The sequence below is a fragment of the Leptidea sinapis genome, chromosome 34 (assembly GCF_905404315.1).
Source record: "Leptidea sinapis chromosome 34, ilLepSina1.1, whole genome shotgun sequence".
NCBI lineage: Eukaryota > Metazoa > Arthropoda > Insecta > Lepidoptera > Pieridae > Leptidea > Leptidea sinapis.
The window spans coordinates 2,128,472-2,151,119 of record NC_066298.1 but is presented as its reverse complement, the minus strand read 5'-3'; the positions used below and the strand labels follow the sequence as shown (position 1 = coordinate 2,151,119).

The window sequence follows — 22,648 nt, the reverse complement described above, 5'->3', positions numbered from 1 at the left end:
CAAATAAAACAGACAATTATGAGGTCGTCAACTGTGCATTAACAAACAATTGAGTTTTACTTTGAGAATTGAAAGATACATTTGCACATAATGTTTAATCTTCTTATGTGTAATGAAAACGTTTTGAGTACTTTGCTTAAAGTCCACAATAAACGTTGAGATACAATAATGTGTTTGCGGTATGAGTAAGTGTTAAGTACCAATGATTAGCTACTAAGTTGATGTGAATGGGCATTGCCTCGTTTAAGGAATCAACTTTCACAAATCCTCAGTTAAGCCGATATGAATAATCGAATAATTTCCCAGGTGTTGGAAAGTCGTGGGACAAGTTTCCAGTAATGAGATTTAAGCTTATCCGCCGTATATTGATGAGCTTGGTATTAGAATTGTATGTATCTACTGTGATATTTGCAGCTTGGAGTATGTAGGTTTCGTTGGATTGATTTAATGATCTTTTATTTCTGTTACTAATTAAATGAAGACGAACCTTTTGTTTATTACTTATGGGTAACCAATATATTCAGTGAACTTCGGGCTATGTTCTGAAGTGCTGTTAAGTCCTACAGTCGTATCTCGACTACTTCATGTATGTGTGCTCACTTACTACCTGGTTCCCGCATACTCTTTGTTTTCCTATTCACTTTGAGAACAAATTTTAAGGAACTTACTTCCATGTACAACTAAGCTGTGGAATGTTTCTAGGACGATACTACCTTCAAAAAAACACGTACACTAAAAAAGGCCGACAAAACTCCTGTGATTCCTTTGGTGTTGCGAGATAATGTGATTACTTAACAACTGGTGACCCGTACGCTCGTTTGTAAACGTATTCACTTAAGAAAACATTGAAAAAAAAATACAAATTATTCACAACTGCAGTGTGAGGGAAATTATAAATATTAAAATAATCGACAATACCTTCAAAGCTCATTCAACAAAAATAGTTAAGTAACACAACAGTTTCAATACTGTTAAGTAAGATTATTATAGAGCGATTATTATTTGTTTTTTATTAATTGGTTTTAAAAAAACGTTACATTACAAGATCTCAATAACGCGTTTTATACATACCGGTGGGAGATGTGTTTCACAGCGGTGTCTTTTTCTGCCCTCAAGCAGTAATGTGAAATGGGTCTGCCAAAATATCGTCCTTGCGCCACCACTATGTACCCTTCTTTGCCCACACACTGTTCAACTCGCGCAAGTAATCGCGATGTTTCTCACTTGTTCCTTTGCCTCGCGCTCAAAAAACAAGACAAAGTGCAAAACATCATGATGTCCGGCATGATAAGTAATGTTGCCACACTACTACTCTGCATCCATTCCTCGCTACTTTCTATGCCACTGGTCAAGTGTGTGTTATTCTTATTGTTTTTTGTAAGGGCATCTGAGCTAATGCAACACTGGGCTATACATAAATACGAGCGCAATTGCAGTGCCGCTGTGATCTTCAATAATTCTGAGTGGTACTCAATTGTAATGGGCAGGACGTATTTACTCTCAGGTAAACCGCATCTGCTTAATTTTTCATAAATAAAATAAATAAATTCCCGGATAGCGTAGATTAATATTGCTGACTGAAAAATGTATTTCTCTTCACACACATCGTTTTTATAGTTTCTGATTTTTGCCTTGCCACATAAATTTGAAATGTAATATGCTTCCACAAATTCTGGTATAAATTAAATACGCCGTTTCGATGTACGGCTTATTACATATCAATAAATATAAATAAAATTGGAGTGTCTGTTTGTAATATTGAAATAACCGTTTTTTACTACATGTATATAAATATTTAAACGGTACATACACCAAAATAACATGTTTTACAATTTTTGTCTGTCTGTTAGTTCCGGCTAATCTCGACCCCCCAAAAGATTTCCGTACCGCGTGTAATGCAAATATGAAAATATTAAGCAGTCAATTGCAAAATTAATAAACAAGTTTTTTTTTTCAATATAAGTTAGTTCGTTTTTTAAATTTTCATGTTAATTTATCTAGCGGATGACTCGTGCGCAGACTCCTCGGCGCCCGCAGTTCCCCCCGCCCCGCCCCGCCCCGCCCCGCCCCACACCGCGCCAGATGAAAGTGCAAGTCGCCCAGTTCTCACGGACACAATCGATATTTAAATCGAATAGTTTACACTTTCCGAGTTATCGATACTTCATCGTTGTATTGCGCACATCACTCATTTATATATGAAGTACATTCTTATTTTCGATTGTAATTAGTAAAATATTACAGTGTAAGCTGGTCGTGGAGTAACTGCACTAGAGACTAGCTACTGACTGCAACTTCGTTCGCGTAGAAAATTTTGATGTCTTGACCAAAAAATCATTTTGGTTCAAAAGTATAAGTAATCGATTTTATTTACATAGCCTGCTATAAGTAATCTTTTTCAGTGCCAAATATGATTATTGGGAGCCGTTGTGGTACGATTAAGAACAATCGACTAACAATCAGTAATTAAACTAAATTTCATATTCATGATATCAGTATAGATAAAAATGTCAATAAAAATTCGATATCGGCTTAATAGTGCTTAAATCAAACATTAATATTGACACAATGTTTAATAATATGTTGTAAATTAGTTACACAATGATAATACTCGAAATAGCATTTTAATAATCCTGAATTTAAAAACCTCTATCTCTTTAATGACTACCCGCAGATATGAGATTTTTTAAGGCAAGAATGTGTTATAAATAATTTCTGTCGCGGAAAAAACAGAATAACACAAATATAAACATGTTAGGTGACCTGCACATTTCTTTCCATGGTTGCACTATTAATGTGCAGAAGTGATAGGTGATCACCTCACCTCACCTCCACACACAGATATATAAGAGAATATTATATTCAGTGTATCTTTGGTCCATCATCAAATTACCAGTAAAATATTTCGTCTTTAAGGTCGTATTTTACAAAGATATATAGTTATCTTATTCGCTTATATAGTTATCTTTGCGAATGAGTGTCACTGCATTCGTTTCAGCGCGTTCTACAGACAAACCGACAAATAAAAAGCACCAATAAATCGTAAAGGAATAATTGATAAAGTGATACGTCATCTTAATACAGCTTTATAGGGAGTTAGTGAGGATAAATTATGTCAATGGAGCTCGAATACTATGATTGGTCGGGTGTAAGTCATGAAATGTAGGCGACTTCAACTTGAATTGTTTGTTTAAAAGAATTAATGAACTGAAATAAGTCATTATTAATTTTACTAGCGTGAATTTTTGTATTTGCAAGAAAACAATGTTTTAAACTTAAAGCTAGTCGGTAATTACATTATCGCACAGGATGCTAGCTAGATTATGGGTACCACAACGGCGCCTATCTCTGCCGTGAAGCAGTAATGTGTAAGCATTACTGTGTTTCGGTCTGAAGGGCGCCGTAGCTAGTGAAATTACTGGGCGAATGAGATTTTTTTTATTTATTTACTTAAGTCTCAAGGTGACGAGCGCAGTTGTAGTTCCACTCAAAATTTTTGGATTTTTCAATAATCCTGAGTGGCGCTGCATTATAATGGGCAGGTTGTATCAATTACCATCAGCTGAACGTCCTGCTCGTCTCGTCCCTTATATTCATTAAAAAAAATAAGTGCCTACTTGATAATAATAATAATCTTTATTTGCATTCGAATAAGGTCAGTTTTACAATCAGTCTTATTTTATTTAGATTATGTTTCTCTTATTCTACCTACAAGGCATGCAAATATATGTAGTATCAACTTACATTAATAAACACAATAAACTGGCATTCATGCGAAAAGGACTAATATGTATGCTTTTTTAGAAATGAATTATGAGGGCCTTTTATTTTAAATAAAAAGAATATCTTTTAGTTTTAAAAGAATATATATATTACAATATACCACCAGTCCAGTGGAATATGTACCACGGTAAACCTGCGCTATCAGTAGTATGTTGAATACATCCCCTTTACAGCTAAAATATTGCTACGTTGTATTTCCAGCTATTCAATTGAATGGCAGACAATAATTCTATTGGCAAGTCATTTTTTTCAATCCGAAAACCACCACTTTATACTTCTCTAGTAAATTAATAAAACGCACTCAGCTTCCTACTTATACCACAAACCCACAAGATATCCATAAATAACCGAACGGTACCGATCTCTGGTCGGTTTTACGCCTGTCCGCACTGAATTTACGATTGTTAAGGAAATATTTCTTAGGAGATTTAACTTAAGCTCCTGTATTCTATGTACGCTTATTTTTTGGTCGTGTTGTATCGACTTTGAAATGTTTATTGGGTCATTAATTTGACTTAAAATTTTATAGACTTCGTAAGCCGAGGTACTGTCATGTTTATAATCTGGGAGAACCGTGTTACATCATCTAAATAGACCTGTTACGGGCTACGGCCTATTTATCCAAAAAATATTTGGTTAATGTTTTTTTTTTTATTAAAAAGGGGTGTTATATTTTATTTATGATCAATACCAGCATCAATTTAATTTTAATAGAGTATGAACATTTTGAAGCGTGCATGAGAGAATTACATCTCCTACGGAGATACAGCAAGGTATTTAAAAGGAAACGACTTTTTTCTTAAATTAAAATAAGGGATGAGACGAGCAGGGCGTTCAGCTGATGTTAATTGATACGCCCTGCCTATTACAATGTAGTGTCGCTCAGGATTATTGAAAAACCCAAAAATCCACCTTAAGACATAAGATGTCAAGTCTCATTTGCCCAGTAATTTAACTAGCTACGGTGCCTTTCAGACCGAAACACAGTGATGCTTACACATTACTGCTTCACGGCAGAAATAGGCGCCGATGTGGTACCAATAATCTAGCCGGCATGCAAAAGAGCCCTCACTGGTGAACTATTGTTACTGTAACCTTTGATTTTGATTGACAGGTCGTAAACAGTTAGCCACGCTTGGTATTAGTTGCTTCATATTTTGAAAATTATACTAGCTAACGCACACATTGACAAATCAAAATTAGATCACGCATTGTCTTGCTGCCAGGTCGTCTATACGCTAATATAATGTAAGTCTATAATATATGTTTATAGCACAAAAAGTTTCAAAAGATAGTATAGACTCTATATTCTAAGTCTTCTATTCTAATTCTAAGTCTTATAAAGCTGATTCGGTTTTGTTCTTAATTACATGGAGATTACCAAGCATCATTGATTCAAGTGGGTTGCCCAAAAAATTATTAACAGATAACATTTAGCATACAATATCTTAATTTATGTTATTACTTAAATAAAACAAAAAAATCGATGATACTTTAACCTTTACAGCTATTATTATACGAGTAAGTATTCATTTACTGTTTAGTTAAAGTAATTTTCCACCAACCACACTTTACTACACGATTTCACCTCGACACCTATTATTTCATGTTATTACTTATTTCATTTACTATTTGAACCTCCAAGAAACAAATTGTAAATCTTTTGCATGTCTGTAAGTTTATATGTTTGTTTTATGAGAAATACTGAACGAGACGAGCTGCACGTCCAATTGATGGTATGTGATACATACACAGTAATTATCATCATCATCATCAGCCGGAAGACGTCCACTGCTGGACAAAGGCCTCCCCGGAAGATCTCCACGAAGATCGGTCATCCAACGTATTCCGGCGATCTTGACCAGATCATCGGTCCATGTTATGGGTGCCACCAACACTGTGTCTTTCCTTCGAGCTATGTGCCCTGCCCACTGCCACTTCAGTCTCGCAACCCAACTCGGCTATGTCGATGACTTTGATTCACCTACGGATCTCCTCATTTCTGATGCGGTTTCGCTCAGGATTTTTTATTTTTGGTACAAATTAAATTTTTATATTTAATCCCAGAATACAGAAAGCGATACATCACTTAAAAATATTAAATCGTTTATTGTTCACTTATGAATTAGAACTTCTCTGTAGCCTAATGCATGTTTTTTCCCCGTTTGCTAAAATATTTCGTAGGTACATAAATATAAAACATACCCAAAGGTCTTAAAAATGCAGCAACCTATTTTATGTCAAAAGTAATGTACAAAAAACACCTTGGCCTTCCGACGAAAATTTATCATTGACTTCTTTTTAATTATCAAAGGATATTTATTCAAACAAAACAAATCTTATAATTATATTTACAATACTATGATTACAATAAACTAAAACTTTAATTACGGGGAAGCGTACCAAGAATACTGGCAGTATAAATAATATTGTTTCTAATTGTTATATATCACGGGGAGTGTTCCGAACAGCTGTTTAACCTGATTCCTGCCGCCGAATTCCACCTTCGCACGACACGCCACAAGTTAGGATATCATCCTCACCATCTGGATGTGTGGCGGTCCTCCACAGTGCGGTTTTCAAGGAGCTTTCTTCCACGTACTACAAAGCTGTGGAATGAGCTTCCTTGTGCGGTGTTTCAGGGACGATACGACATGGGTACCTTCAAAAAAAGCGCGTACACCTTCCTTAAAGGCCGGCAACGCTCCTGTGATTCCTCTGGTGTTGCAAGAGATTGTGGGCGGCGGTGATCACTTAACAACATCCTATTCCATAAAAAAAAAATATTTTAAGCATAATTTACAAATGGCTGCGTGTTCCCCCAACAATTGTTTCGTTTCCAAATGGAGCCACTCGATGTCCATCTTTGAGTGCTCGTACAGGAAAACTAGTAAAATGCGTAGACAATATTCATTCGCACACAAATTTTCTTCCCATCTCCAACTGCTTCAATGGCACTGAAACATGCTCCTTCAATTGTTTGGCTAATAAAGAAGCACATAGTAGATGGAGATGTGGTCGAAGTTTTTTTTATGACAGAAAGGAACGAGACGGGCAGGCCGTTCAGCTAATGGTTATTGATTCGCCCTGCCCATTACAATGCAGTGCCGCACAGGATTCTTGAAAAACCCAAAAATTCGTCACCTTGAGGCATAAGGTGTTAAGTCGCATTTGCCTAGTAATTTCACTAGCTACGGCACCCCTAGACCGACATGTGTTTTATTATATTTTAATGTTTACACATTATTGCTCCACAGCAGAAATAGGCGCCCTTGTGGTATTCATTATCTAGCCGACGACCTGTACAAAGGACCATTATACATTATACATGGTAGGCACCATGTTCTACCCCCGTAACGAAAATATTTACTGACACAGCGCAAAGACATAACTTTGAAGTCTTAATAGGTAAGCCATGTGCTAAAAGAACCGATAATCAATAGGTACAGATGGTCCTGATGAAGATGGGCTAAAGACCTGATAAAACGGTACCGTACCAAAATCACTCGGAAAGTTTAGAAGTATTTGTGGGTGTATATGTGGATATTTGAAGATGATGATGGCGATTATTAAAACGTTACTGTTTTTTTGACCAGCGATGTGTTTGTCCAGCCTCGATACGGTGGTTGGGTGGTTTAATAGAAGCCATTGTTCAAATGATAATAGAGGACCGGAGCGAACGCACGCCACTCGCTAAAATTGTAGCGTATTGTAATTGTCAATGTAATGATACCTAACGGTGCTGTGGGGGGTCATCGACCAGATATTGTAAAAATAGAGAGCTATTAATATGTAGCTAATGCTAAAGATTATGATGATGCAAGTCATGAGATGGGAAAGTCGCTATATTTGGTGCTGAAGCCACTTTTTTGGAAGTATATGTCATAAATAGTTTTTTATGTTTCTTAAGTGGTTAATTATGAATTAAGTATACAATGCGCCACATTAAACCGCAACGCGAGAGTTGACAAAAACATAGCAAGATTTACGGATGATGCGGCATGCGGACGGTTGGCTTAGTTGGTAGAGCACTAGGACGGTACCCGAGAAGCGCGGATTCGAATCCTGCATCGTTAATAAATTTTGGTACAAATTAAATATTATAATATTATGCCTTATTGGTAATATTTACAAGAATGGCACACTTCGCAGACGTCTAGGTCTCAGTGGATCAATCGAACCAAAAAACTAAAGAGTTACTTTATAACTATCTACTACAAGTGATATTTTGACGGTTGAATTTGGATTGAAAATAGGGGTTCTTTTTCAATATTTGAGTCAAAATAATAGACAACACTGTATTTGGGACATAAAAAGGTAGTTTTACACCAAATTTCATAAAAAACTAATTTTTTTAAATGATAAAAACATAAAACCAAAACCTTGGTTTTATGAAATTTTGAGGTTATGTGAAAAAATTGTGAAAACAAAAGTTGTAGATCGTTTTATTACCTACAACTTTGCCATTCGACTTTTTTTCCATAGGACTTGCAGTTTTGCCGGACATCGAGATAAACCGTTTTTACCCTTAAACACCCCTCCCCCCTTTCCACTTCCCGATCTCAGACCGCCCGTATTTTTTTTTTATATTCTCTTCAATTTCCAATGGGTTTCATCCTAATGTATTATGTTTCCTATAATTTTTATCATGTTCAAAGGCTTCAGCACTGGTCTAATACCATTGTTGCATGGGCATATAAATACTGCAGTATTTTTTAGCTTTGTTTTTCAAATAATAATAAAAAAATATAATTAACGATATGGGCAATGAAATCAAACCTATTATTTCTTGGTAACTACTCGTTATGAGCATATATATCGTAATGAACAGTCTTTAAACGACCATAACATCGGTCATGAAAACTATTAAATATCTTGTAACAAAACTTTATAAACACAATAATAATTACTGTCGTAAAGGGGTTACACAATCATGTACTTTATAGCCGTTACATTATTTTTATTATTATTAAAGTATTTCCGAAAAGACGTGAAAAAAATTGTCTAAAATGTAGTCATTGCCATTTTCAGAATGTAAACCTTCTGTACCATCCTCAGGCCTCAGAGATTGCAGAGCGTATAGATTCTGAAATAGTGCAGATGAAATTCCCGTTACATTTCTTCTTTGAATGTGGTCCTTAGTAAACGTAACATATCTTTGGGAAGACCAATTCTCCATCCACTTGAGATACGTCAACTTACTGTAAAAGATATAATTAGAATTATAAAAAGAATAAATTTTAGCAGTGAGCTACAGTTAGTTAACAGTGGCTATCACAATAGATCACATTGGCCACAGTGAAACAGGGCTGCACTGAACTGCACGTGTCAGCAATATTATTTATATTAATTAATTAATATGTGTTAACAAGCGTTACCAACGTCATGGAGTCGTAAGATGTCCCAAATAATAATAACATTTGTATTAATACTGATAATTATTGTTCTGTTAGTAATGTTATTTTATATAATAATTATCACTTCAGTTTTAAGAAGTAATACCACATTATATTTAGATCTTTAGTTTATTTCTGTGTGATTTGCTTAAGTTAGTTGGCACTACAGCAGTGCCAACTGACATTTGCTAGCAGTTATTAGGTTGGGTGTTGTTCCCTATATAAGCTAGAGTGCTAAGTTCGAGTATTCATTACTTATTGTAAATTCTAAGTGGAAACTCTGCCAAAATACAGTGATTATAAATAATTTACTTAATTCACCAGTGCGAGGCTCCTATGCACAGGATGCCGGCTAGATTATGGGTACCACAACGGCGCCTATTTCTGCTGTGAAGCAGTAATATGTAAACATTACTGTGAAGGGCGTCATAGCTAGTGAAATTTGTGGGCAAATAAGACTTAACATCTTACGTTTCAAGGTGATGAGCGCAGTTCTAGTGCCGCTCAGAATTCTTGGGGTTTTTCAAGAATCCTGAGCGGCACTGCATTGTAATGGGCAGGGCGCATCAATTACCATCAGCTGAACGTCCTGCTCGTCCCTTATTTTCATTAAAAATAATTGTGTGTTTTAATTACCACCCCTTCTACACACGAAAGCTGCTTTACCAACCATAGCCATAATATACATTTTGTTTTGACTTGCCCAGTAGTATACTTGTCTTCCTGAGATGTACCAGAGATTACAAACCTTTATATGCTACTGGTATAACAAGCTTTCTTGGCTTCGATTCGCATCAATTCTTTTGTAACATCATCCATTTTTTTTTGTTTCAGGCAAGCCGAAAGATATCAAAATGTGGATACCTGTTCGTGGCGCCCGGCTGGGATTTCTCCAATCCTCTCTACAGGACAAAGGTAACAATCTGATGTTCCATTTCTGTAATTGAATATTGTATTCAGTAGTCATGTCAAAGCAGCATGCCTATATTTGTGTTACAAACTAAACAGATTTTTTTTTTATGAGAGAGAAGAAAGAACCAACGAGCATACGGGTCAGCTGATGGTAAGTAATCACCGCAGCCCATACTCTCTTGTAACACCAGAGGGATCACAGGATCGTTGCCGACCTTATAGAGCGTCAAATAAACGTACATATGAATTCGAAAGATGAAAACACATTGGGTACGTGGCGGGCGAGGATCGAACCGGGAGCGCCGTGGTGAGAGTCAACGGTTCAATCTATTGCGCTACCGACGCTTCTTGAATGAGTACCTACTGATGCAATTGTACTTAATAGTACTTGTGTTTTTTTATTATTTAATAAAAATTATTTTGTGTTCAAAAAACACCAGTTTATACTGTTTTTGTGCCATCGATTCACATAGCTTGTAATTAAAATGATATGTAAAACGATTAAGCTGCAGAGTAAAGTGTGGCTATGACTTAGTTACATACTACTTCTTCTCATTAAAGTTTAACCTTTTCCGAAGTAGTGGTATATTAACCTATCTAGCCGAGTGGTTAGCGACCCTACCTACTAAGCTAGAGGTCCCGGGTTCGAATCTCGATAGGTGCAAACATTTAAATGCTGAATATGGATGTTTGTTTCCGAGTCATGGATGTTTATATGTATTTATGTATGCTTAAATAAATAAATCGTTATCTTGCAACGATATATTTACTTTACATATATTATGTCTACATTGGGGCAAGATAATTTGTGTAAAAGTGTGTCAATATTATTATTATTATTATATGTTAAACAGTATAACATTTGACATTCATAAGTGTAATTTTTGACCTAATTCAAAAAAATCTCATATTAATCAATACAACATAGAAGATAATCCCATCATAGTATTCAAAGTATTCAACAAAATCAATGTAAACTTTAATTATATTATTATTTACTGTAATTATGTTTTATAAATGTAAACTTCCTGCTGGTAATTTTAAAATGTAGTTATTATAATATAGTACTATTTCTATACATAGTATTAACGTAATAGATTGTAGATAGCGTAACTCTCTAGTAATTTTAAAAACTAATTAGAATCATATATGTGAAAACTAGTTAATGGCTTTTAGTTGTACAAATAGATGTCAACATAGTTATAAATAGCTGTAAGTTTTCTAAATAAATCATAAAATATCAGTTCTCTCATCGTTTCTCGCTGCTGAGGATTCGCTCCGTCGCCTGGTGAAGTGCGGCGCATATGTGGATATCAGGCTTTCGGAAATTTGGTCCGACCACCGCTGAGGAATACGGCCTCTAGATGTTTACCCTCTATTTTCCCCGTCACCATCAAACACTCAACGTTGTGTGCTCTTCTGCGTGCAACATGGCCGAAGTATCATACTATGCGCTGTAGGCAGACACTGAACATCCTCTAACAATATAAGTTAAGTTCTAAGTTTAGTTTATTTAAGAAGTACTAGCAGTAACAACTACTTGTCTAGATGCGTTTACCAAACTTAAGTAACTACCTATGTAAACTTCTTCTTAATGTATGTACCTAATGGTTGTGATGTATAATGTTTTGTAGTAGGTATTATCAGTATGTAACTTTGTAGTAACTTGTACATGGCTTTCTGTATAATACGTTTTCTTTTGAGATAAAATCAAATATTTGTATATTTGTAAAATATAAATATCTAGTGATAAATCGTCTTGGTTACTAACAATGAATTGACTATTACAGATGATTTAAGATCATAACATATCCAAACCATTTGACTCCACCCAAATTAAATTAACAATGGGATAACTGATAATCAACGAAAACTTTTTTTATACTCATAAAACATCTTGCTGTCGGCAAAAAACAACAAAACAATATCGCGCAGATACTAAACAATAACAAAACATGGTGCCTAAATCTAAAATAAAAGATCTTTTATTCGCATTGTTCTTTGAATTATTCTTTTGTGTTTTTGTTGATCGATAACGATTCGGTAATAAACCAAAGATCGGCTTCGTAAAGTTCTTTGCCTATTTTTTATACCCTACTGTGTTATGTTATATGAGTACTTTATAATAACTGTGTTGAATCCATGACGTGGTTTTAATTACCAGGAACTAAGGGAATTTCCACATTACAGTCGATATTACTATAAGACTCGGTCAACTTACTAAAAGGTCTTTAATCAAAGCTGTTTAATTGTTCCATAGTTTCGACTATTTCTTCTGTATTTTGCATTCATTGAAAACTGGTTAGCGAGAATCATCAATTACTTTCTCAATATTTATTCCTTTAGTACAATTTTTGACATCAATTAACTCTACTATCTATTTGAAAATAAATGATAGGAAAGGTTGACTTACGACCGTCTTCAATAACCTATCTATCTTTTAACTTACTATCCTTTTACGCACGGTAGACATACCTATCCTTTTACGCTTACTTACATTTCATTAACCTATCGACATAAAGCATTGGACTATAACTATATTGACCTTAACTATGGATAGATAAGATCTTGTCATTAAACGGTGACAGCAATGTATCCGTAACAAGAGATACGTTATTGAAAACGGCCGAAGTATTAACATTACATTTTTATGGGCAACCCAATATAGCTCCCAGCAACTAGGATAAATATTCACCATTTGATTTGCACCATATGTTTTCTGTTTCTTAAGAGGAAATGTAGCGAATATGTTATCCCAGATTTGTTTCTTGGCGAATATAGGACTATTGTGATTTGTGTCTACGCAAACGAGAACGCTTCTGTTCAAATAATTCAGACATAAAACACAACATTTATTTACAGTATGTGTGTTAATATGGTTGATTTATGACTAATTTTCTTATAAACGACACCATGCCTTGGGGCATAACTACTAGGCTATTTCATGAGGTAAATAACATGTAATACAAAGTCAAAGTCAAATAAATTCAATGAGGCTTATTCTATGCGCTTTTGAATCGTCACTACAAATAATTCTTTCCAATTACTGAATTTACCATATGTTCGTAAAAAGTTGAGCTCGCGAGAAGGACATATGAGAAACTGAATGGCCACTCTTTTCAATCAAAATATAGAATTTTCCAATGGCTGTAATATACATAACTAATTAGTTTGTAAGGTGCTACATAAAACATATGAGTCGTGTTTAAATAATATAAATTATTTTATAAAAAGATGCAATTGGTGGATACAATTTTAAATAACAAAAAGTCTGCGTTCCTCAGACCCACTATTGTCTGAGCAATACTTTTGGCATGGATCCAACGTTGGGCTAAACGATTTGAATTTGATTTTAAATAGAAAAAGACACCTTTTTCCAACTCAGGGTCACGAAATTGGATATTTAGATATAGGAATGGTTGATAAAACTCGGAGCTACAGAACCGGTTGCACAAACCCATGTCCGTTTCATTTTATCTCGGCAGTTGGAATAAGACGGTATTATATCCACAAAATATTGACGTCCCATCTGGTGTCGAGCGGCGGGGGTCCTGCGGCGCCAAAAAGTGTCAAACAAAACCAAAAGCGCAAATTTAACCTGCCACGGTATTATTAATCACGACAATTGGAGGAGACGTTATCAATACACTGGCAGGACGGTCAATGTATTATTTTAATTTTAAAATTGATCGGAATTCGTTTGCGATAAGCTCGGTGGAGCCTTGTTTTGGGTGTTTAGTGTGAGGGAACGAACAGGCGATATATTATCGACATCAAAGTAAAAATTATTGATGGCGACGCAATATAGACGATAAAGAATATCGAATCATACCTAATACCAATTATTCGAAATGCAAATTCAGCCAATCAATTGACTCTTGAATGAGCAGATGATGTTCATTTATTTATTTGAATAGTAGATGATATCAGTTATTGTTGCATAATAGAAAATTTTGACAACTAATTCGAATTTCAAAATTTGAACTTAGTATATAAGCCATTAGAAACGATATCAAATAGAATTCTAAAGAAATAAAAAAGAAATATATATATATATATATATTGATATAAATGAATTGCTGTTCGTTAGTCTCGCTAAAACTCGAGAACGGCTGGACCGATTTGGCAAATTTAGGTCTTGAATTATTTGTGGAAGTCCAGGGAAGGTTTAAAAGGTGAATAAATAGGAAAATGTTGCTAAATTAAATAAAAACAACAAATTTGTTTTTCCTTTGATGTGTCCATACATAATTGTTATGAGAGAATTTATTGACGCACGGTTTGACAGTTCTGCTGTGAATCAATTTCATAACAACAACAGGGAGCATATTTTACGAAATAATTTTTGATGTTATGAAATATTATTGACAAATTCATAAAAAACAATATTTTATTTATTATACACAGAACAACGTCTGTCGGGTCAGCTAGTTTGGAATAAATAAATGCCTTTTATAGATTCGCTTACCTTTTCTTTCTTACTATATCTCCGTTAGAGATGTTCTTCTCTCTCGCACGCTGGGTTTGTCTATACGCTAGTGTATTGTAAGTCTATGGCTACAACCGTTATTAAAGCTATTCAGAGTAATAAATATTTAGAGCAATGGTTTCTCATGTGCCCTGCAATGAGATGTTAGACCGTATCTAATGGAGACCGCCCACCCAACAGGGTTATTGGGCCTGACATCTTGAATGTCATCGGCGCGATCCAAATCGTATGAAATGGGAGCGAGTGTCAAACAGATACGGGTCTGTTGAATGTCACGTGTGTCAATTTGGGGCATGGAACATAATGACTGGCAGATATAGTCAGTATTGTAACTGTATACAGGCTGGATATTTTACACCCAATAACTTTTTTATGATAATAAGGGATGAGACGAGCAGGACGTTCAGCTGATGGCAATTGATACTTCCTGCCCATTATAATGAAGTTCCGCTCAGGATTCTTCAAAGCCTGCGGCGCCCTTCAGACCGAAACACAATAATGCTCAAACATTACTGCTTAACGGCAGAAATAGGAAAATAACTTTCATATTGTTATGTATCAAGATTTCAAGTTTCAAAAAACTCAAGTATATGTCGGCTAATAATTTATTTCTCGTCGCAACAGTCATTGATATACTGCATACTAACAACACAACGTTATCAGAACTACTAGTGTTACTGCCGTCATAATTCAGTCTAATTCCATACCCACAAAATAACGCGCAAGTAGTTATCACTCCAATTAATTAATAATTTATATAAAAATTAAATAAATATTTAATTAGACTTTCGTGAGACATTACAAAGAAAATAAAGGTTGAAGGAAATAAGTTCGTGGCCGCGCGCTATTCTTGTCTCGTATAAGTCTTGTCAACTTGTGGGAACCGATTTATATGTACGTCAGTTTAACCGTTTTAATTTTTTTTATCAAATTTAGAATCATCTAAATATTGATATAATATAATATTGACAAACTTTTACACGTATATACTTACTTAAACATACATAAATACATATAAACATCCATGACTGAAACAAATATCCATATTCATTATATAAATGTTTGCACCTACCGGGATTCGAACCCGGGACCTCTAGCTCAGTAGGCAGGGTGACTAACCACTAGGCTATAAATGTCGTCGGTCGTATTATGGTAAAACTGAGCTAAACTGTAATACTTAGTATTCTATTTTTAAAACATATTTTATTTAAGCCTATGAAGCTGTTTAAAAAACCCCATTTTAAACAATGCCAGCTCGTAAGCTAAATCTACGCAGCCAAAACCGCGGGCGATTGCTCGTTTTGAATTATTCTCCAGTGGCTAAAAGTTTCATAAATGATCAAATATCTATAAACAGTATAAACGGTGTATAATTTAACCCTTCGACTTAACCTCAGCATTGGTAATCAGTAATCTTGTGTATTATAACTATTTAGGAGTTGTTGTTTAAAGATTAATATCTATTAAAATGTTAACGGCTAAGGCTCGCGACAAACAGAGCGATACTGTTAATTTATAATTTAAACGGCATTATTAATAAACTTGGTATAAAGTTATAACTGAGAATAAACCAAGAACATTCAACGTTGGTTTATTCGGACGTATAACAATTCCCACGTTTATTTGCAAGGTTGTCTGACATTTGGAAAACTTCAGAATTATCATTGTATTGACAGTGCTGTCAGCGATATAGTCAACATTTTGAATATTCTTGGTTTATTCTCAGGTATAAGTTTATTTGTAAGACCGCTAGGATTTAATCATGTTAATATAGATAATAAAATGGTAACAAAGTAAAGACTGTACATTCAATACTATTTCAAAGAATACTTGCTGTGTGTACAAATAATATCGAATCCAAAAACTTGCTTTATAAATTTTTGGTCTGTTCCTCTGTATGTAACTGTATAGATCTAATTCAAATTTTACATGAATTAACAAGAAATCAGCAGTCGGGGCAACATAAAGGTCTACTTCACCAGCAGAAGGCTGCTTTGCACAGGATGCCGGCTAAATTATGGCTACCACAACGGCGCCTATTTCTGTCGTGAAGCAGTAATGTGTAAGCATTGCTGTGTATTGGCCCGAAGGACGTCGTAACTAGTGAACTTACTGGGCAAATGAGACTTGACATCTTGTAGTAGACTTGGCATGTCTCAAGGTGATGAGCGCAGTTGTAGTGCTGCTCAGAATTTTTAGGTATTTCAAGAATCCTTAGCGGCACTGCATTGTAATCTGCAGGGCGTATCAATTACCATCATCTGAACGTCCTGCTCGTCTCGGCCCTTATTTTTATAAAAAAAAACATATAGTCACGCTATATGCAGATATAGTATTTTATTATTATTAGGACGATGATGCAGTGGATGGCGATCGTGAACTCAGGCTGCAGTTAGTGAAATATATATTAATCAGGATTGCATGAATAACATAAGTACCAGCTATAAAATGTAAAATCATTTTTTTTTATGAAATAGGAGGACAAACGAGCGTACGGGTCACCTGTTGTTAAGTGATCACCGCCGCCCACATTCTCTTGCAACACCAGAGGAATCACATCAATCATCAATTTTCCGCGTTAAATACGATTTGCGTTTAAATAAATGTCCACAGTGTGTATAATTTATTCATATATGTATCAATAATCTTAAATATGAATAGCTATTAATTATAGTCCTTTGTGTAAATTCAATGATATTTTATAATATTTGAACTTTGTTCGATATTCAAATATGCAGAAGATTGTCATCTTTTGTCTTGTCACAACACTAGAATATAACACGGCTATATTTAAAAAAATGGGTATGTAATAAAAACGCAAACATTTATTACAAGGTGTAAAGAAGATTCATGGTTTAATTAAAAGGTCTAATAGCTACCTACGTACCTACTCATGATGTTGGATTATTTTGTCGTAGTCGAATATAGTTAATTATCGTTAAAGGTTGCAATGTAGCTACATAAAAAGTCGTTTTTAAAAAGTTTTTTATTTTTATTTTTTAAAGTCGGTTCAAATACTTTATTCTTCTGGCTATTTTTAGTTCGAGAGCTTTATTTAGACACTTTTGTTGATTTAAAGGGACTCTTACCTGTAATACAACACTCCACCCTTTTTAAGTTTGGATATGCTGTTATTTGGACCGTTTTTCACCGAATACTAATATAGTATATAATACTATTATTATATATATATATCTACGCGTCTATACGCGTAGGCAGAGTTTTGCTTCAGATAATTTTTCAGCGTGAGTATAGTTGTTTATTGTACGTCAATGAATAATAATTTCAAAATGCAGTTGTAAATAAAACTTTGATAAGGTAGGTATTGAAGAAATATAAAAAGGGGGCGTCCATAAATTACGTGAGGTGTCTTTTTGATTTTCTGTACTCGATTTGACTCGACTCCCTCCCCCCCTTAAACATCTCACGTAATAAATGGACGCCCCCTAAATGTTTAAAAAATATTCTTCAGAGTTTCACGTCTTATATTATGAGAATAATATATAATTGATTATGACGGTAATATTGCATAAAATGAGTGCATGAAGCCTTAGGTCTAAGTTCGTATGTCGGTCAAAGTCTTGTGTTCGTGATTTACCAGCCTCCGTTCATTATCCTTTACTACGATTTCTTTAATACGTGCATATAATTCGGTTACTATAATCAAATAAATTATTAAATTTGAAATTCGTGTTCAGGCTAAAAATTATGGTGAATTGAACTTTGCGTGGGAATATGAAATGTTGCAACACACTGTATAAATTTAGAGTTATTGTTCATGGTTCAGTTTGCTGAATTGTAGGGTGCAAGATATGAGGGGATATCTCAATGCCAAATGGCTTTAGATGTAAAGAAAGTTTGACCGTTTTGTTACGAAGTTTGTGCTTGTAGCTCAGATTGTTTTTATATATATACTAGTGGCCGCCCACAGGTCGAAATTCGACTATAATTTATTTAATTTTCAAGTTTGAACTTAATTCAGGTTCAAATTTCACGTTTATCTGTTCGCGCACTTTTTAAAAAAGGGGTATAAAGTTTTCGCTTTACGTATTAATATTCAGATGATTGAGGAAAGCCTGAGCATACGGGTAACCTGATCAAAATTGATCACCGTCGTCCATAATCTCTGGAACACGAGGGTATTTTAGGAGCGATCCCGTCCATTTATCTGGTTGTTCACTCTTATGCCTTCCGTTGTTCAGGTTAATTCGCAAAGTTAAGATTTTACCGGTAAATAAAGCTTGCGAAAGACCCTTCTGCTATTATTATAGTCAATCTTCTAGCATAAAATTATTCCTAGAAGGTAATATAAAGTTATATAAAAACGGCTTAACTTTGTTTCATCTAGGCATAAAATAGCGTGTATAAATATAATAAGCATCGCGAAAAGACATAACGAAAGAAACCTTTCTAGAATTACCTGAATTAAGAGCAAAATATATAATTAAATAACCGTATCCCATCCCCAGCTTCACTTGGAGCAAAATGCAGGAATTATAATCAACGCGAAGATACAATGTTGCTAAAATTACACTGTAGATAGGTAGACGATTTATTTAACGCGTAGTTAAGTGGTTTAAATAATTATAAACATATTCGTTGGCGAGGGCGCCATACTTGCTTTTAGAAATATCATTAGTAATTATAAAAACAAATCTGAGCGCGTTGTTTTATAAATCGTTTTAAATTGCCCTGGCTAGAAGGTTATTGTCGGCGCTTTTTATAATCTGAGAGCTGAGATATCACACAAAAAGAACCCACTTAGATTTTATAAATACTACAAGACTACTGCCCGCGACTTCGTCTGTGCGGAAATCATTTAAACCGTGGGCATTCTTCAATATTTTCGGGATAAAATGTAACTTATGTTTATCCTCTCAGGGTATATCCAAAGGAACTACCTAGTCGTTGCCAGTCTTCAAAGGTGTGCACGGTGAAGCTGCCCATGTTGTGTCGATCTGAAGTCTCCGTCTAAGGCAGAACTTGGTGGTGCATAAATAATACTTCGAAAGGTTGGAATTGTGCCATCCGCTCTGGCCTATTTAGCCTCCCGTGGTAATCACGGTCTCTAGTAGGTGCATATTAAATGATGTTGGCAAGTTTTACTTAACTTTCTCTAAGACAATACTCCTGCAGCAACGTCTATGTAATAGTTATGAATCTTTTCAGAAACAATACCTAATAATAATTAATAATGAACTCGTCTCCCGCTGAACTCACGACTGAACTACAAGGTTATTTGTTAACGTGAAACCCTGTTGAAATTGACCACCCTCAGGGGTTTTTAACAAAAACAGAAGGCTAGAGTACCTATCACGTACAATACTTGTGACAATTCTTACGGAGTAGGTATAGGGTATATTTTAAACGATTAGGAGTAATCAGCAATAGGAATTACTCTAAGGATTTAAGGAAAACTTATTCAAAAAGATTTTTTCAATTCATTGGGTATATTTTTCTAAATCGTGGATTCTCATTAGGCAGACTGATCAGTTGACGCGGGTACAAAGTATTGGTTGAAAGCAATTAAAATGAATGAAATATAACTCTTATAACTCAATATCTCTAATTATGAAATCATTTGTATGGAAACTCGCGGCGGTGTTCCGAGTGTAGAGCACAAAGCATGCAATATAAAATATATGATTGTTAGATAGTATATTTTTCTTTAGAATTGGCATTAATTTACACGCAGACAGTATCACGGCAGTAGCTCGTATTGTAAACATTGCTCACTCAGCTCACGCACCTTTGGGCGTACTCCACAAATAGTTAATAGGTAACAGGGATTAACGGTGAACTCGGCACTCGGCACAGGTATTCGGGTCGAACGATAAATTGTTTATTTGTGAGTGCGAGCCGAACTGACAGCTAGTGTTGTGCCTCAGACACTGTTAGACGAAACTCATTGCTAAGTCATACGCTGTGATTAATTGCTTTTAAATACTGGAACTCCCAACTGTAATTTGAAATTTATTTGTATAAATGTCCCGTTTAATTTTGAATATATTGTAATAACGTCTTAAATTAAGGATTGGTCTCCAACAATGTGTGACGTTGACGTGCCACATGTTCTGTTCAACTTTGCTAATAATTGAAACTATAATTTGTTAAAAGGTTGCTTAGTAAAAGCTTGTAAAAAGATAACTACAAGAATTAAGAAAAATATTGGGATCACATATCATCAGTATTTTGTATTTTATTAATTTCAATGTATAACTGAAGCGTATGTTACAAAATTTGAAAATGCCACGCACACAAGCATCTAATAGTTGTCGCAATAAAGAGGCTATTGTTCTTAGGTGGTGCGGTATCTAGTTGTAGCGCAGCGGAGACCAATCCTTAATGTAAGGTATACGTCATGATATTAAAATGACGGTTGCTTTTAACACAAGGTTTTTTGCACATAGAGAATTGTATTTGCGCTGTCTGGAAACTGCAAACCAGCCAAGTCAAGCTTCGAAACTTGCATCATTCCTTAATGATGATAATTCCGATCCTCATTCAGGGTTGACTTAGACCAAGTGGAGTTTAGGCCTTAGAGTCGTCATTGTTACATTGGCGCATAAAGTAAACGCTGAAAAAAGAAATGCCTTAGACGTTTCTCTGTTATCTTTACCCGTAAATTCTTACGGCCGTTCCCAATATACTATCTACAGAGAGAGATAAACTACTACCTTGTATTGTCAGTAATTAGCAGCCTATAATCTGAAGCTCACCCAATATACCCGATAAGTCATACTTATCGCCTTATATTGGGACATGTGAATTGAAATTTCCATATAAAATTCTATCGCTAGTAAGCTATACGTCGTTACATTGACAGACAGCGTGTACGGATAAGGTGAGTTGCCATCGATAGGGACAGAAAAGTCAACGATAGTTACGATTTTTATCTCAAGTAAGAGAAAGACTGAATATTGGGAACGGCCGTTAGTTGTCAATAGATGGTGACGGTTGTTGCAATGAAGACTCCGATTTCGTTCGTCCCTTTTAGAGAAAATATTAAATCTGTCAAGCCAAGGGGAAATTATAGAATTTTTGAATAAAACTAGTAGCAAGGAATCCATTCCTATGATTCACAATAGGTACATAGTATGTGGTTTAGAAGGTAGTCGTACACTGATCAAATATATCGTGACGACAAAAAACCAAACATCACCCTCGCTATCTGGATGTGTGTGCGTTTTCGTCTCTGCAGTTCTCGAGGATTTTTTTGTTTCCATGTACAAACTGAGGCATGAACTTTATTACTGCAGAATTCCAGGTCGATCTGACATGGATGCACTAAAGATGTACTTGCACTCTAAAATGCTAGTAGTTGTTTTGGTGTATCAACGGGGTGTGGGCAGCAGACATCAATTATAATCAAAACAATTAGTTATGTTTCTAAAGTGATAACCCTCACTTCTAGGATAAATACACAAATTAAATTTGAAAACATGCAAATGCTAATATGCAATTATTGGGGTTGAGCTGGTTATCACCTGTAAAGTAGATCCTGAGAGTTGAACAAAGCATACAAGATTATATGACGGACTTATTATACGTCTCTTAAACGGTTAGCCCAGTTGGCAGAGGACTGGCACGGAACGCCAGGGGTCGTGGGTTCGAGTCCCGCATCGTTTATAAAATTTTGTTTTCAAATTTTATTTGTCAATTATAATCAGGTGAGCCATACTCTCATTTGTCCTTGTAGTGTTTCACGCCTTGGTTATGACTAAATGTTCCTAACGATGTTTGGTTTCTCTTCAGGCTCACATATTTTTACAACTTAAGATAACTTGTCAACAAAGGCGATAAATATAGAATAAGCCTATTTTGCGATATTCGAAACAGACAATAAATTCAAAAACTGAGCCCGTATAGCAAGGTTGCAAGTGTGTAAGTGTACGGTCACCTTTACGTTGCATCCAATGCGGAAGGCCGCGGTTACCGCCAGCAATTTGCAGCACCAGGCAACAAAATTACTTTCCTACTTGTTAACTCGCTCGTGGCCGTACGCTGCGAATTACTTTTGTTTGCTTGTTTTTGTTTGAACTTGCGAGTTTTGTTAAATTACATGTTG

The 22,648-nt window shown here is 35.1% G+C and overlaps 1 protein-coding gene across 2 annotated transcripts in view; it reads left to right on the top strand.

Annotated features, from left to right (window-relative positions):
• Positions 1–22,648, top strand: part of LOC126974903 (protein outspread) — a 304,871-nt gene that overhangs the window by 131,381 nt on the left and 150,842 nt on the right. For both annotated transcript variants that reach the window (XM_050822624.1, XM_050822623.1), the window contains exon 2: positions 10,014–10,094. In XM_050822624.1, the coding sequence (XP_050678581.1) occupies positions 10,014–10,094 (81 nt within the window). The remainder of the gene's footprint in view (positions 1–10,013; positions 10,095–22,648) is intronic.